Source organism: Musa acuminata, chromosome BXJ1-9 (genome assembly GCF_036884655.1).
Source record: "Musa acuminata AAA Group cultivar baxijiao chromosome BXJ1-9, Cavendish_Baxijiao_AAA, whole genome shotgun sequence".
NCBI classification, from domain to species: Eukaryota; Viridiplantae; Streptophyta; class Magnoliopsida; order Zingiberales; family Musaceae; genus Musa; species Musa acuminata.
This window is the reverse complement of record NC_088335.1, coordinates 9,480,339-9,495,856: the sequence shown is the minus strand read 5'-3', so window position 1 is coordinate 9,495,856 and position 15,518 is coordinate 9,480,339. Positions and strand designations below refer to the sequence as shown.

The following is a 15,518-nucleotide window of genomic DNA, read 5'->3' as shown; positions in this document are numbered from 1 at the left end:
GTGTGTTGATGAAGGGGAACAATTCCAAGAACATTAATAATGGAGCCATATAGTTTCTTGATAAGGAACTGATCCCAAGTTTCCGGTTATGGACTTGTAATCATCCGAATTGGGATGGTTGCAAGGTATGCAAAATGCACCTGCACGATCTTTACAGCAGAACATCACTGATGCTTGAAAACGGACGTCATATGATGAAGTTTGAAGATGATCTCATGAGGAAGTATAGGGTGCGAGACATAAGAGGCATACATAAAGTACAAATTATGTTGTGGTATACATAATGTACATGTTGGTACGAGGTAACGACACTTCATACAACCAAAGTTTTTGGCATATAAGACTTTGTTTCACATCTATTACAAATAAATGTCAAGTGGCCAAAAAAACCAACAAATCAGATTGTCATCTAGAAATACTACAAGAGATAAAAAGGAGATGATTGATGGAACCCTAAAATGCGGGCAATCAACCATTACACACCATAAAATTTGCAGGAACTTCCTGTGGCGAATTTAGCGAGGCACCTAGCAGATTATCTTGGCCAAGGTCGGTCCGCGAGTTGCTAGGGATGATGGCAGGAAGTGATCACTGATCTGGAACCACAAGGAAATATGCTGACATTGCTTTTCGGAAACGTTTCTTGTATTGATCGGGTGAAATCACAGTAGGAGATGCATCTTTTGGCCCTCCGAAAATTCCAGAAGCTTTTACCCATGTCTCCAGGTGCTTGTCCCAAGTATACTGTCTCATAAAATCAATGATCCCGACAACCAGCTCTCGCTTGTTCTCATCCACCCCCACAAGTAAAGAGTAATCCATCACATCAATGGACTGCAACAACATCAGCAGTAAAAGAAGTTAAAAGATGTGAATGTTTAAGCCTTTGATAAGGAAAGCTTGTTGAGTTGCTAAGAAACGAACACTTGGCTGTCTGATGTCACTTGCTAGTTTCATCAACTTTGAACATGGGCAAGCTATTGTTGTGATCCAAAGTGGAAACGGAAAGACACAATTATTCCATGGCAAAATAAAGTACAGACTTGTCTTGTATGATTGTGCAACAGAGCACAACAGCTGATTGACCGTTCATGGGAGGTCATGGTTACAATGTGCTGCAAACCTATGGTTGATACATGTGAATTTAATGATGTTGATAGTAAGCTTACAAACAAGAACGGGGGCATATCTTCCAACATCATAGATTTTTTTAATGAATCTGAATGCAAAAGATTCACTGGATTGGCTGAGATAAAAGTCGGCTTGCCAGAAACACAATTCAAGCCTAGTTACAATACTTGTTGAACCAAATCTACATATACCCTTAAATATATTTCTTAAACCAAGAAAACAATAATTTGCAGTAATTCTGTATTTTATTGTAATAATGAGAAAAATTCAGTTCGCAGACACCATGAGGATCTTGTACTGGTTTAAAGTTTATCTAGTCAAAAAACAAACTACAAATACTGGGTGAATGCTAACATAAAAAACAGAATGTAAAGTCTGTTACTTACGGCATAACAAGCTAAAAGCTTCTATTAAATGTAAGGAGATAAAACCTATGGTGAAAGCATTATTCATGTCAACCCAATTTTGAAAAGTAGACTTCTTTTAAATGTCATGGACATAAACACCATCCTTGGTTGGACCAGAGTATACTGATTAGTTCATACTGGTCCAACCAGTTTCCAACCAGAACGTACCAGTCCAATCAACATTTGAAACCTTGTTTTGCAGGACTTACAGCATATCCTCACATTTGAAGAACAGTGGAAAAAGTAGCCGAAGATTAATTTCTTTTGGTTTTAGAGGAAAATGTAAGACAATATAGTCTAGGACTCTTGGTAGACTCATTGGTGAGGGTAGAGAGAAAATTGTGACACTACAAATACTGCTATTCCTTGGTAATATTGAAATAAAGGAATGCAGTTTTCCAACACGAGTGGCAACACAAGCACCCCATCCAATGTCCAGACACCTATCAATTTTGTGCAGATCTGGCAAGTATAAAACTTGATAAACTGGTGAAATTGCTCCAAGGGGAATCTATGGAGGATGCAGTGTTAATTTTAGTCTTTTTCTCCTTTTCTCTCTGCTCAACCCTACCCAAGTAAATATTCTTATTCATGTTTAGTTGTGGAAATAGGATGGATTCTCATCTTTTCTTCCAAAGGAGAATAACTCTTTTAAATAACCCAAATGATCAAGGAAAATTTTCTTAAATAAGTTATGTGATAGCCAATATTTATAGGTAAGAAACATAATTAACTGAAATTATCTACTCACCGCAAGAAATGCAGTGTCATTCCATACAGCTCTTTCCAGGAGTCTCTTTGCTTTGTTTCCAACAAAAATTGGAGAGGTACGCATTGCCTCAATCAAATTTTGATCAAGAAGTACCTTATTGTTACCACTTATATCCGCATTATACCGTGACCTTGAAGATCCTTTGAGGTCATACAACCATTTCACAGACCGTCCAAATAAAAGATTCTCCATAACTAGTACATCCATCCTGGACTCTTTTCCACCCTTCAGATTTTTAACTGCAACCTGCATCAAATATCCAAAAAGCATATCAGAAAAACTAGTAAATAAAATGGTAATTATTCTTGATCATGGTTATTATTTAGTTCTAGGATCTAAGAACTGGTAAACCAATAAAAGGAATTCCAGATTGTTTGTACCAAAGAAGAAACATGAAATTCATCAAATTAAAAAAAAATAAGGAACAGCCAAAAGAAGCTCCAGACTGAGAACCATAGCTCAAAATAGAATAGCAACTTGAATCAGTCAAAACTAAACCAGAATGAAGACCAAGTGTAACAACTATCTGGTATTTTTTGCTAACACAACACTTTGAGAGAGGTACAAATAAGTAATTACATTGACAATAATTTTTCAGACAGTTGACATCTAAGAAAACCTGAAAGAAACAAAAGATGAAAAGGCTCAACATGACGTATACCTGGTAGATGCCGAGAATCTTTGCCAAGCATGTTGGACTCGATGTACTTTTCGACTCCAACAGATACTTGAAATACTCGGGGGCAAATTTGATAAATGATTCTAGCTCTGTCTTGGTAACCTGCTTTATGATGAACCTATCATCCAGTGACTTCGCAAAGAAGACATTGCTCTTCCCACCCTGTGCTCCCCATTTTTTACATCGACTAAGAGACCTTATAAAATCAAGTTCAGACGGACAGCAAGTTCTCCTTAAAGCATCAAAATATTTTGCATAGTAACATGTTACAGAATATCTTACTTTCCCATGAGGCCCATCCACAGCAAAAGAAACTCTGACATGCAATGATTTAGTAGATGCAAGTGGATCTAATATCACCGAGCTCTTGCTACCAGAGGTGGATGAGGTGCTGTCATCAACTGACCCAAAACTTCTGAAGCTTTCAAATGGAATGTCCTCAACTGATTGAAATGATTGAGAGTTTCCAGATTCCTGGATCATCAAGGAAATTGAGGATTCCCTACCATCTTTGGACTTCTCAAACTCATCAGTTATCTGAAAGTGATAATCAGGACAAACAAGAGCATAAGATATAGCACTGGTCGGTTCATCATCATAAACTGGAATGACAGTATCATTCACCCCAAGGGGAAGAAGCAGCCTTGCCCAACCTTGCTGCATTAACTCCTTAAACAAAGAAATATATTCAGGATGGTACTCACTTGGGGCACTGTCACAATTCTTGTTAAGAAAAGCATAGAGATCTGAAAATGATGTTTTTGTCAAAATTGAAATGGCTTCCGCACTCTCTCCCGATCTTGCTGGCATCATATCAGTACAAATGCTTTCTTCAAGATTTTCAGAAGATGAATTTGCAGGTGCTTCTTCAACTGAGGTTAATGATTTCAATTTGCTTCCATCAACTAATGCAGAACCATTTTCACCTCTCCACTTTGCATCCAAGGTGTCTGAGAGATCAGCCATAACTGGGAACTGCCCATCAGAGAGAACCCTACGGACATCAAGACCACATTCTGGAGGATCAAACTGATCGCTTACACTTGTGCTAGTAGAAAGAAGTTTGGTGTTCTTGTCCTGTTCCAGATCTAATCTTTGTTGATTTGTAGTAGATTGCTTATATTGGTCATGTTCATTCCTAGTTCCACTCCCATTAAGGGGTTCAGCAACTGCAGAAACCAGAACATCAGAACTCATGAAGCTCCTCTGTGCCCTGAGAGTTAAATCCTCCTTATTTCTGGTCATGAGACCATTAAGCAGTTCATGAGGGTTACTAAATGAACCCGCAGCAAATTTTAGCCGTTTATCCCATACATAGGACTGCAACAACAATTGTTTTTGTAGCCTATTGACATCAAGAATATCAATGAATGGCTGCCCCATCTTTGCATCCTTTTTCATTACTGTCTGTTTAGATTCCTGGAATGGGTCATTGCAATTAAAACCTATCTACTTGAGGAGGCCAATCTTTGATAAAAAAAATGGAGGAAAAGAAAATGGAGTATGTTACTTCACCTCAAACTCTGCCTGCTCTTTCTGAAGAATTCCTTCAAGTTCAATTAAGCGTCTTCTCGATTCAAGGACTTCCATGTTACCATCATGAGAACCAGTGTTCAATACTTTCTCTTCAACTTGGCGCAATGACTTACGTATTGCAATGAAGAGATCATTTGCGGTTTTAACCACCTGTCATTATAACAACATAGTTAACTTCCAAGAGTGCCAAATAATTCAGCCGTAATGCAAAGAAAGAATGATTGGTGGAACAGACTTTATTTGCTTCTTCTTGTACCCATTTCTGATGCTGGAAGTTAAATTCCAGCTTTGGAGGTGGCAGGTAGACAGAGTGTACATTAATTGATGCATACTTGAAGCATGCAACCATTTCCCCATATCTGCACATGTTAAGACTAGCATCAGCAAATAAGTAAGAGTGGGCGTTATCCTCTCAAGTGAGGAAGAATAGAAGGAAAACAAAAGTACCCATAGAAACGTAGACAATCCCTGTGAAGAGAGTGACCACAGCTGGCTACTCTACTTGCAGCAGCATGATTTGAAAAGCTAAGCTCCAAAAATTTACCAAAAGACAAACCCCAGGCAGCATCAGACATTACAACTCTTCGAGTTGCAGGAGGTAGCCCATTGACTCGAGGACAGCGTAGGCACCTGTGCCACATCCATATCTTGCCATCACGTTCTCCAGGCAAAAGAAATTCCTGAAGCTTCCTCACAGATATCGTCAGGCTGCCTTGGTGATGAGTATAACGATAAATATGAGCTTCTGATGGCATCTCACAGGAATGACACCGATAGCTCTGACACAGCAAATATAATGAGGTTCTAGTAGGCAAATTAAATTCTTCAGGAAAAACACTCGTAAGTAAATAAAGCACTCTAAGTACAAATAAAAACCTGATCAAACAGATGGTCACGTAAGTGTCTTCCGAGAGGCTTGTCAAAGCTGCCATAATATTTAATGCGGAACAGATGTGCACGCTCACATACAGTCCCTTTCCATACACAGTGACAAGATAGTGAAACCAAAATGCTCTGATGATCTGAAGGTGATGGTGGGAATTCTTCCTTTGGAAACATGTGATCATTCCTAGAATTATGTTGATCTGAGGTCCCTAAACCTGAAAAACCATGTTGCATTTCTATCATTTTGGTGTCTTCTGTTTGCATATCACAAGCCATATTTTTACCACTCACAAAAGTTTCTGGACTATCAAGATAGTTGGACGTTGGCACTGGACAATGGAGAATTGTTTTATTATCATTTTCCATATATCCAATCTCAGCCTTTGCTTTATTGCCGTCTCTAGTATAACATGAAGAATCACAAAAAAAGGAGCTTGGAGTTGTTGCTGAATGAGACAAAGAATTGAATGGAGCCATACTTTGCTGTTCATCAGTACGTTTAATTTGATTATTTTTGTCAACAGGCAGATCATGCGTATCAACAGATGCAGTAACAGAGGTAGAGAGAAACTTGAAAGCATGAGAAGTATGATTTTCAGAACAAAATGGTGATGCCACTAATCCAGATTTTCCAAAGTTGCCAAGTTCTTTGTTAGAATCTGATTTACTGGATATTTGTGCAGCATTACTAGGTTGTGGATTTTCAGCAGTAGAGATTGTGAAACCAGGTACTGTAGATATAGATCTGTTAATGGTTGAGGGTTTATCTGGCAGTGCAACAGTGATTGGAGACTTCAAAGGAAGTTCTGGAAGAGAAGCCCCTTCATCTGCAAGAAAAGATGTTTCCAATGCCAAATGATATGCTGCAAACACTCCGTATTGGATAACATGTTTGACTTTCTTTAGTTCATCACCATTGGAACCCTTAAGCAGAATCTACAAAAAAAGAAAAATCATAATTGACATGTGCATTCAATTGCCTTATTTGTGTGTTTACAAAAACATAACTAACAAGAAGCATCAAAATCTCCTCATCCTCTATTTATTATTAAAAATATCCTTCAAAACAGAAAAGTTGTTTGAGAATAAACTTTTTATAAAAAAACCAATTACAAGCACAGCACTCTAAAGTGTCAAAAAAAAAAAAAAGCTGTCTGAGCAAAACATAAATCTGATGGTATGTCTGCAATTTGCTTGGTGGAACACCAAAATACAGAAATATCAATGGTGATGCATGAAGAGTTTTCATCACTTGGCAACAAAACAACAACCAATAACTAAAATTAGGAAACTTGAGAACTTACGGTACAGCCCAAGGGCTTTGGACATCCCTCAAAAAACATCAACGTCTTTAGGAGTTTCTTTCCTTCCTGTCCAACAGTGCCATGCTCTTCGAGAAACTTCTCCACATGAAACAAGTCACAATGACCCAGTTTAGGAGACGAAAGGTGGTCAATTGAAGGGACTATCTGAGCACCAGTACAGCGTGCGATACGCTCTAAGAGTGGCCTTTTAATATTCAAGACAAGTGAAATGTTTTTAGCAAGAAGATAATCTTGAGCAAATCGAGAAACTGATTTCTCCACCAAAAGGACATTGGGGTGATGAGCATCTATCTTTGCAATTGCCATCTTTAGGTGATCCATTTCCTGGAGAAAACAAAAAAAGTTCAGAAATGACAATGAAGCATCTCACTCTCTACGCATATATAGCATACATAAATGCCTGCACACAAGCTAAATTTAAATGCATGCAACTTAAGACTAAGGGGTAAATTAACCTGCTGTAACAATGTATCAAAACTTGAAAGCAAATTTGTCACACGCTGATACTCAAGAGCTCCACCAAGGATTAGGAAGCGGGGCTTCTCAATCTTCGACAACATACGACGATGAGCCACGTTCTTCTTGCACACAACTCCTTTCACCACCATGCTAGAAGAAAAAGGAAAAAGAACATATATTAGCACCATAGCATTTCCCAGGAATCAAAGAGTCCATGAGTTACACAAAACAACAATACACCAGCCAAATCATGATAATCAAGTCTGCTACAACATCATCTAAAGCAATTACATTTCCATTATCGAGAAGGCTCATGAAACATAAACTGAAAGTTCACGTATTCAACTTGATGAAACATTAAAAGAACATAAATTTACCTATCACTGAGATGCCCACAAGCTAGGCACTTAACTTTCACATATAATCCAGGGTCCATTCCTCCTCCGCTGCTAGTGTCTGGCTTAAGAAGAGTTGCTGCTTCCCACGACAAAGAAGTTATTATATCCAGCCAATTCTCCTTACCATCTTCTTCACAGATGGATATATTTTCAACTTGAAGTAGTTGAGATACCAAAGCCCTAAAATGCCCATCAACAACACTTTTCATGGCTCTCTTATGTTCCTCACTAGATCGATCTCTGCTTCCGTGCCCACTACTACTAAAGCTATTTGATGAACATGGATAATGCCATTCTCCTGTAGCATCTTCTTCATCATCATCATCAAATAGAACAGCTTCTCTCTCATCTTCTTCATCTTCAGGCTCAGGAGGGAGCCAAAGTTGTTGATTGTTCTCGAAGTCCATAGGCTCTGCATCAGTGCTATCCACACCATATATGGAGGAAGAACCACATTCAACATTATTGAAAAAACCTTGTTCTTCCCCCTGATCAACACCTAACGAAGAATGGAATTCACAGCTGTGAGTCAATGGCAAGCCAATATCCTGAGTTCCAATAGTTACTTCGGCAGGATGAATTTTATTTGATCGATAACTCTGCTCAGATTCATCGAAACCAGCTGGACCATAAAATTCATCAGAGTTGTGGAATTTTTGTTCTTCTGAATCCCAGTGACATGCTCCATAGTCATCATCATCATCATCACTCCTGTAATCGGAGGCAAACTATATATTTAAGTGTCAAATGCCAAAATAAATTATTGACATGCTTGATTTGACTTTCACATTAAAAATATGGAGACTTTTTCCATCAACACTTAAATTGCCATATGACAAAACTGTAATTCAGAAAAGAAATTGTGATGTATTAATGAAGATGTGTGATGAAAGAAATTTCTATAGTAAAATATGATCTAGCTGGACACAACAATTCCTATACATATCAGAAAAGGTAACTTTGGAATTAAGCTACAAGGGCTAGTAAAAAATTTAGCACAAAGTTCTCAGAATTTTAACAAGCTCAACCAAATATATGAAATCTGAATTTTTCAACAAGTGATGATTGAAAAATAGCATGAAAGGAATTAATCACAACTACACTGTAATAAATCAAGCTAAAGAACTCATGGAAGAAGCTATAGTGTCAGGTAATGATTCATAGGTTTCATGCATTATGTTAAAGTTAATGTAATTAACATATCAGATGCACTTAATCAATATTTTCAAAATAATGGAACAATTATATTAAATACAGGATTTTATCAGGTTTATTGTAGAAATTTTAATTTCAACAATGTACTGTTAATATGTGTTTTTCAGGAGTATAGTAGTCATAATTTTTTGGCATCTAAGATGACATTTAAGGAGTCTAATAAGAAAAGGCACATCCGACTACAAGAAGTCTCAATTAGAGGCTCTTGCTAGACATGGAATAAAATGCCCAACATACACTTGTTTTAACAAAGTTATCACGGAATGAAGGTTTTATAGAAGGGTTAGGATATAACTTTTCTTTATCTTTTTTCATTAACTTAGGCCCACAAGATGGAAAAGAAATTCTTAGAGATAAGGAATTTTCTTATAATAGATTTCACTCACTTATCTTCTCCCAACTCCTTGCTCATATGCTGTCTCCTCTCTCAATCCATGTAACAATCAGTCACTTGAGTTTATTCCCTTGGGTACACTAAAAGAAAACATTGGAGTAAAACGATCCAATAAAACTTATCTACATTTCAAGCGATGGCTAGCTACTACCAACGTTTTCCCAAAAGAAAAAGAAAAGCAAAAGTTGTAATCATTATTACAATGCTTTTGTGGTCATGATAGAGTATGATTGGTATTTGATACCTTATCCTGCTGTTTATACTATGTAATAAATGCAGATTAAGACCATAACAAGAAAATTTTAATCAACAGCAAATTCAACATTTAATTAGATTAAAGAAAAACTACAAAATGGGCACACTTGTGACTTGTGAGCAAACTGAATCCCTGACATAAATATTTAAGTCAAGCATAGGTTTCAAGAACCATTTATCTTGATTTAATGAAGTCTGCCACTAAAATTCGTCAGTGTCTCAGCATGATTAGCAGAATTGGAAGCAACACACTGAACTCCCAAATTGACCATCAGAATTGACTCTTGACCAAGAACTTGGACAACAACCAAACTATCTCGAGGACAAATGCCCGCAATTGGGATTATTTCATGCAACCTAGTGCTTAATTTGGTTTATAAGAGATCTGATAGACCAATCCATATTATAGTTGTAAACTTTAAAACACTAGGGCTTTGGACACTTCTGAACTTATAAAAAAAAAAAGAGTTTAGAAAAGAGACATATACAAGACATACTAGATTCAGATATGGGCTACTCATCACCAGAAAGTGCCCTGAAAGAACTAGGAAACAAATTATATTATTGCCAAAATTAATTACTAAACAATATTTAGGATTCTCAGCTTTAGGAAAATGTGCCCATTGTGAAGTAATGATTATGCAATTTGGGTGAAGAAAACATCTCTGTATGTTCTTCTCTTACATTTCTGTCTTTCCTAGCTTTGGTAACTTGAAATTATGTTATTTACAAAATTATCTTATTTATTGATTTATTTTGCCACAAGACACAATGTCTAAGAAGATTCATTTGGTTTTGGCTCAGCCATAGCAATGGCTACTGGCCGCGTTCAGAAACAAGAAAGACAGCTGCACCACAAGTTTGATGGTCCTATTCTTCTATCATTTAAAATGAGTAAATGGCGTCCCTCACTTGTCCAGATATTCAGAAAAGATGGTTTTAAGGATGTTTCTACAAGGTTGAACAAGCACAAAATGCAGCAGAATGTCTTTACGAACACTTATTGTCTGAAAGGATGGTTAAGGTACATATCCTCTGGTTTGCCTAATCCGTATATCAATTTCCAGAGGATTGACATTCAAAAATAGACAGTCACAATATCTGCTTAAATCTCATTGAAGGGGCTTTCTCAACTTTGCAAGAGCTGTAAAGCCAATAATTATAAAAAGATTGGAGGCTCCAATAATGTTACGATGACATAAGCACAAAAGATATTTGTGGAGATGCTATACATGTATGAATGTCGAAAAAGCAATTTGTTACTTATTGTTGAGTGTAGTAATCTACCTATGAGCTTATTCCCCTATAGAAAAGTGCATAATGATGGCAGATAATGACATCAAAAATATAATTGCACCTGTTCAAGAACCTGAAATGAGCTGGAGAATTATCGCCTTTATCCACCAAAGAATTCATGGTAGTCTCTGATATCAACATGTCTTGTTTGTCAGAGTAGATTTCCAACTGAATAGACTGACTGGGGCAACAGACAGGACCATGAGGGGCTTGCTGGTAAGCTCCACTTGAATATGTGAAAGAAACTGCTGATGATGTACTGCTATTAGCAGTACCACTGGACTTGGTACTAGCCAAACTTGTAGTTGAAAGGGAAGGACTAAGTATCGGGCCTGAAGGTTGAACTTCATCCCTTGAGGCTGCTACGTCCTCCGACTGCTTGAAGCAAAAACTACACACCCTAATCAACTCTCCTTCTCGGAAATTCTCGATGTCATAGAAATTAGCAGGGACAAAATTTGAGGTGCATTTAGCACAGAAAACACGGCCACACTTACGACAATGGTGTCTCCGATTGAGGATCGTGAACTGTGAGTCACATTCATAACAGACCATACAACTATCATCAGGCATCCAAAAGGCCCTCGAAATGCAAGCTGGATCAGCCCTCCAAGGAATCCAGGATTTCACTATGCTGACTAAATCAGGGAACCTCTCGTCAGGGGTTTCCATAGACGACAGACCCTCCCAAGCCCTTTCATTCTGATTTTTTCATTTGCAGCTATCCCGACAACGATTGAAATGTTTCACCAACCGATTAGCACTGGACCAGAATTGAACCCAGAAGTTTAGCCTTTGGCCCACAAAAATGAATTCCTGATGAATTAATCGTGACAGAAGAACCCTGCTTCCAGATTAAGAACAAATACCTAGCTGATGAAGAATTCAGAACCACGAACCAAAGATTCAGATTTGAGACTCTAAACGATGTCCTTTGTACTCGAGATCCATCTCTCATTATCCATACATCTCACCTACACGGTCACTGTTCAAAACCCTAATAGATCAATATACGGATTATATCCGGCAGCAATTTGGCCACAAAACCTCAGCCGTCGAAGATCAATTCTGCAGAATGAAATAAAAGAAGGATCTCCATCAACAACCTTCGGATAAAATTATCCAAAATAGGAAACGAATATCTACCAAAAGAAGAACAAGAGCCAAGAATCAAAATCAAGGAGATTCACGGCCGAGGAGCTCGACGGCGAGATTCCCACTGGCTCGAATTCGGAACGAACAGAGGCGATTTCGGAGCAACAGAGGAATTTGGGTACGAATTCGAGTGGAGCGGATCAATCGCCACACGAGATCCCCACAGCTTCCGGAAGCCTCAGAGCTTGATCTGATCGAGCTCTCGACCAAATCCACGGGAACCCAACCAACATGGCGCCGAATAATTTGCAGCGCAGGGGAACAAGATCGATCTCAACTTTCCCCTCGTCCACCTTTTCCGACTCGCCCCCTCTGCTTCGGCTTTCACGCGGAGGAGAAGGGAAGCCCCTTCCTTCTTCCCTCGCCTTTTCCACGTTGCACTCCAACCCGATACCAGAGCCTCTAACTTACTCTTCATTGGAGGATAGAACGACCCCACAGCGGGGCCCAGATACTGATCCAGCATTTCATTGATAACAAAGCTGGTAGCGTCGAGGGTAGAATCACAAAGGTATCTTTCTTTTGAATTTTAGTTATGTGGGCTTAAATCGTACAGAACCAAATGGACCCGCGGAGTCAACACGAGTTGACAGTTGTGAACCGCCATGAATGATTTATTATGTTATTTTTTATTTATTATATTTTAATAAAAATAATCCTTACATTAAATTCAATCACCTTATTGTCTCATTTATGCCAAATAATGTAGATAGAATGAGTATAAGATGAATAATTCTTTTTATTCTTCATAATCATTTTAGTCTGAGGTAGGTTTTGAGACTGATTTGTATATGACAATAATGCCTTTATTTTTAGATTTAAGCATGATGATGTACTTTGGGGCAATTGAGATTTGGAGATCAATTAAATGGTCAATGTAGTTTACACTAATTGATTACATTTGGTGATTCATGAATCATTTTGGATGAACACAAGGGTGTTAATTACTCCAATATGACCAAACAGCCAATAATTTCTACTATTGATAATTATAATTACATTTTTGGCATAATTTTTGCTTATAATTAATTTAAAGCTGGAGTTAGTAAAGAGGGAAACAATATATACTTTAATGATCAATACATCCACAACAAATTAAGACAAAACTTGGCCTACTTATATCATACATCCTCAACAACATCTAACATTTGTTATTATGGGGTCAGTACTTCAAACCAATATTGTTTTATCACAAAAGGATAGTCAAATAATTTTGTCAATGATAGATTTTGTTTTACTCTGCAAGCAACACAGTCTGAGATAATAATAAAAAAAGGAATTTCTAAGGTCTCCAGCATTTATAACATCAATATGGAAATTATAACATTCACAGCTTGTACACCACCACTTAAGGCCCACAAGGCATTTGCTTTAAGGCCCATTAAGGGCCCGTTTACCTGGACCTGGGGGCCGTGGAACAACCAGTAGGGTATCAGAGTCCGGAGGTGTAGCTGACACCGGTGCTCGGCAACCAGTAGTCCCCGACGATGAACTCTGCAACCGTGAACTTGGACGCCTCGCTGGATGAGAGGGACGGGTGGACGCCGGCCCAGGAGACGCGGCCGGAGGTGGAGGCCCCTGGCCCCGTGTTGGCGTACTCCCCGTAGTAGAGCGTGGACAGCGCGAAGCTTCCCGACCAGGGCTCCCAACCGTCCGGGTCGATCGAATCGTCCAAGTAGGTCTCCATCACGACGGTCCGGGAGTACTTCTGCCACGGCCGGCCGAGGTACGTCGGCGTGCTCCCCAGGTCGGACGAGCCCTGTATCTTGCACTTCTGGATGGAGATGCCCGTGTTCTGGTTGGGGTCGGTGCGGCCCTGCGCCGTGACGGAGTTCTTCTGGCCGCCCCCGGGCTTCCGGGGCTGGATGTAGCAGTTCTGCAGCACCACGGCGGAGTTGCCGAAGATGAAGTCGACGGTGCCGTAGATGTCGGTCTCCGTGTAGAACTGGCGGTTGGAGTGGGTGTACAGGGTGTCTTGGTAGCCCTGGATGGAGCACTGGTACACCACGGACTTGTCAGCGCCGACGCGCAGCGCCACCGCCTGGTGCTTGCTTGGGCCTGAGTTGTTGATGATGGTCAAGCCCTTCGCGATGAAGCCCGCACCCATTGCAGCTGCCATGATTAAGACTGCTCGTCAGATAATGTACTTGGTAGTAATTCCACAATTATATAAGGGTAGATATGGAAATTGACTTGGAAAACACTTACCGACGGTCGCAGAGCCGTACGTTGTGTAGCCGTCCTTGGCGTTCCTGCTGCCTACAACGATCGATTTGCCCTTTCCATCCCCCATTAACATTACGTTCTTCTGCTTGGTTGGGATGTTGATGTACTCGTTGTACGTGCCAGCTTTCACGTATATCACTTTCGTGCTACCATCGCCGCTGCCCTTGGAGGCCAAGGACACGAAGGCGATCGCCTCATTGATGGTCGTGTGCGTCCCGCTGCCGTCCTTGGCCACCACCGCGTCGGCCCGGACGTCCTCTGGAGAGGCCTGTAGAAGTCTCCGGTCTCCTGCCGATAGCCACTCCGGAAACCTGTCGGACAGGAGCTTCCGGCCACCATGGCCGCCCTTGTGACCGCCGTCCTTGTCCTTAGCCTTAACCTTCTTATGCAGCGCCAACGCGTTGCTGATGTACTGCGACAGGCTCTCCACCTGGGCGTTCAAGGAGTCGCCGCCCTTGGCCTTGACGGTCTCGAGGCCCTCCGAGCACGTCGCCTGGTTGGTCAGCGCGGCACTGAGCCACGTCTGGACGTCGTGGAAGCTGGAGCTCTTCTTCGCGCGCAAGACGTCGTCGAGCTGGTCCAGGGTGATGTCCAGGAGCTCGAGGCAGTCGTTGACGCTCGACTGCGAGCGCGAGGTGGACTTCTGGGCCGACGGCTGCCTCATGTTGTAAGCCACGTCACGTGCCACGCGGGCCCTGCTCTTCGCGGACTCGACGGAGACGTCGAACATCTCCTTCGTGCTGGCCGTCGACGCAACCGACGCCAGCGCCGCCTCGCATGCCTCCGGGTAGAGGGTGGACTTGCAGGTGGAAGCGACAGAGCTCTCAGTGACGGCGGTGGACGTGTCGGTGGCTCTGGAGACTACGTTGTGGGAATGCAGCGAGTGACCCAGTGGCTTCGGCTTAGCTCCTGCTTGCTTTATGGTCTTTAAAGAGAGGCCGGCAGATAAAGCTATGGCTAGAGAGACTGCAAATGCCCATACAAGGAGCTTTTTCTTGTGCTCCCTATTCCTTGACATCATCACTCTCTCATACAGACTCATGCTTCCAACATGCGCCATTTTTAAGAGGGAAGAGAGAAAGATGAAGGCTATATAGTGAGGAACTCCATGGAAGAGGAAATGGCGAAGGCGGAAGAGTCCTTTACAGAGGAAGTCAAGCTGATGGTAGTCCAAATATATAAGCAGCATCAAGCGTAGAATATTCACCACATTCATCCCAAAAAGTAAAGTATAAAGCAGCCACTCTGCAACGTCGATGCTCTCTACCCACTTGACAGTGAATCAATCATGCTATCATATCATATATATGCACTAAAGCAAGTCATGTGTGTCTGCCTCCTTTCTCTCCATTTCCCTTTTACGTTAATGTTTCATCGGCGTTCCA

General features: G+C 40.6%; 2 protein-coding genes across 3 annotated transcripts; both read right to left on the bottom strand.

The window, feature by feature from the left end:
• Positions 1-231: 231 nt before the first annotated feature.
• Positions 232-12,263, bottom strand: LOC135593092 (1-phosphatidylinositol-3-phosphate 5-kinase FAB1B-like). Of its 2 annotated transcripts, none has more exons than XM_065082913.1 (12): positions 11,899-12,263; positions 10,826-11,820; positions 7,572-8,303; positions 7,191-7,344; positions 6,715-7,059; positions 5,402-6,346; positions 4,973-5,304; positions 4,761-4,884; positions 4,505-4,675; positions 2,972-4,408; positions 2,290-2,556; positions 232-834 (listed from the first exon to the last, which is right to left on the bottom strand). In XM_065082913.1, the coding sequence occupies exons 2-12, from the start codon at positions 11,422-11,424 to the stop codon at positions 589-591; spliced, it is 5,352 nt and encodes a 1,783-aa protein (XP_064938985.1). In that variant the 5' UTR covers positions 11,425-11,820; positions 11,899-12,263; the 3' UTR covers positions 232-588. The 2 variants fall into 2 exon arrangements, with proteins under 2 accessions (XP_064938985.1, XP_064938984.1); XM_065082912.1 differs by having other exon boundaries at positions 448-834; positions 10,814-11,820; positions 11,899-12,207.
• Positions 12,264-13,174: 911 nt separating this feature from the next.
• On the bottom strand, positions 13,175-15,299 carry LOC135593090 (pectinesterase-like). Its single transcript, XM_065082911.1, has 2 exons — positions 14,116-15,299; positions 13,175-14,019 (listed from the first exon to the last, which is right to left on the bottom strand). Exons 1-2 carry the CDS (start codon positions 15,191-15,193, stop codon positions 13,340-13,342), a joined length of 1,758 nt encoding a protein of 585 aa, XP_064938983.1. The 5' UTR covers positions 15,194-15,299; the 3' UTR covers positions 13,175-13,339.
• Positions 15,300-15,518: the final 219 nt, after the last annotated feature.

Coding starts and splice junctions, on each gene's coding strand:
- LOC135593090 (XM_065082911.1), bottom strand. CDS start 15,193: ATGGCGCATGTTGGAAGCATGAGTCTGTATGAGAGAGTGATGATGTCA. Junction 14,020..14,115: donor GTACGGCTCTGCGACCGTCG/GTAAGTGTTTTC, acceptor TAATCATGGCAG/CTGCAATGGGTGCGGGCTTC.
- LOC135593092 (XM_065082912.1), bottom strand. CDS start 11,424: ATGGAAACCCCTGACGAGAGGTTCCCTGATTTAGTCAGCATAGTGAAA. Junction 7,345..7,571: donor TGTGGGCATCTCAGTGATAG/GTAAATTTATGT, acceptor TTTTTCTTCTAG/CATGGTGGTGAAAGGAGTTG. Junction 835..2,289: donor ATGACACTGCATTTCTTGCG/GTGAGTAGATAA, acceptor ATGTTGTTGCAG/TCCATTGATGTGATGGATTA.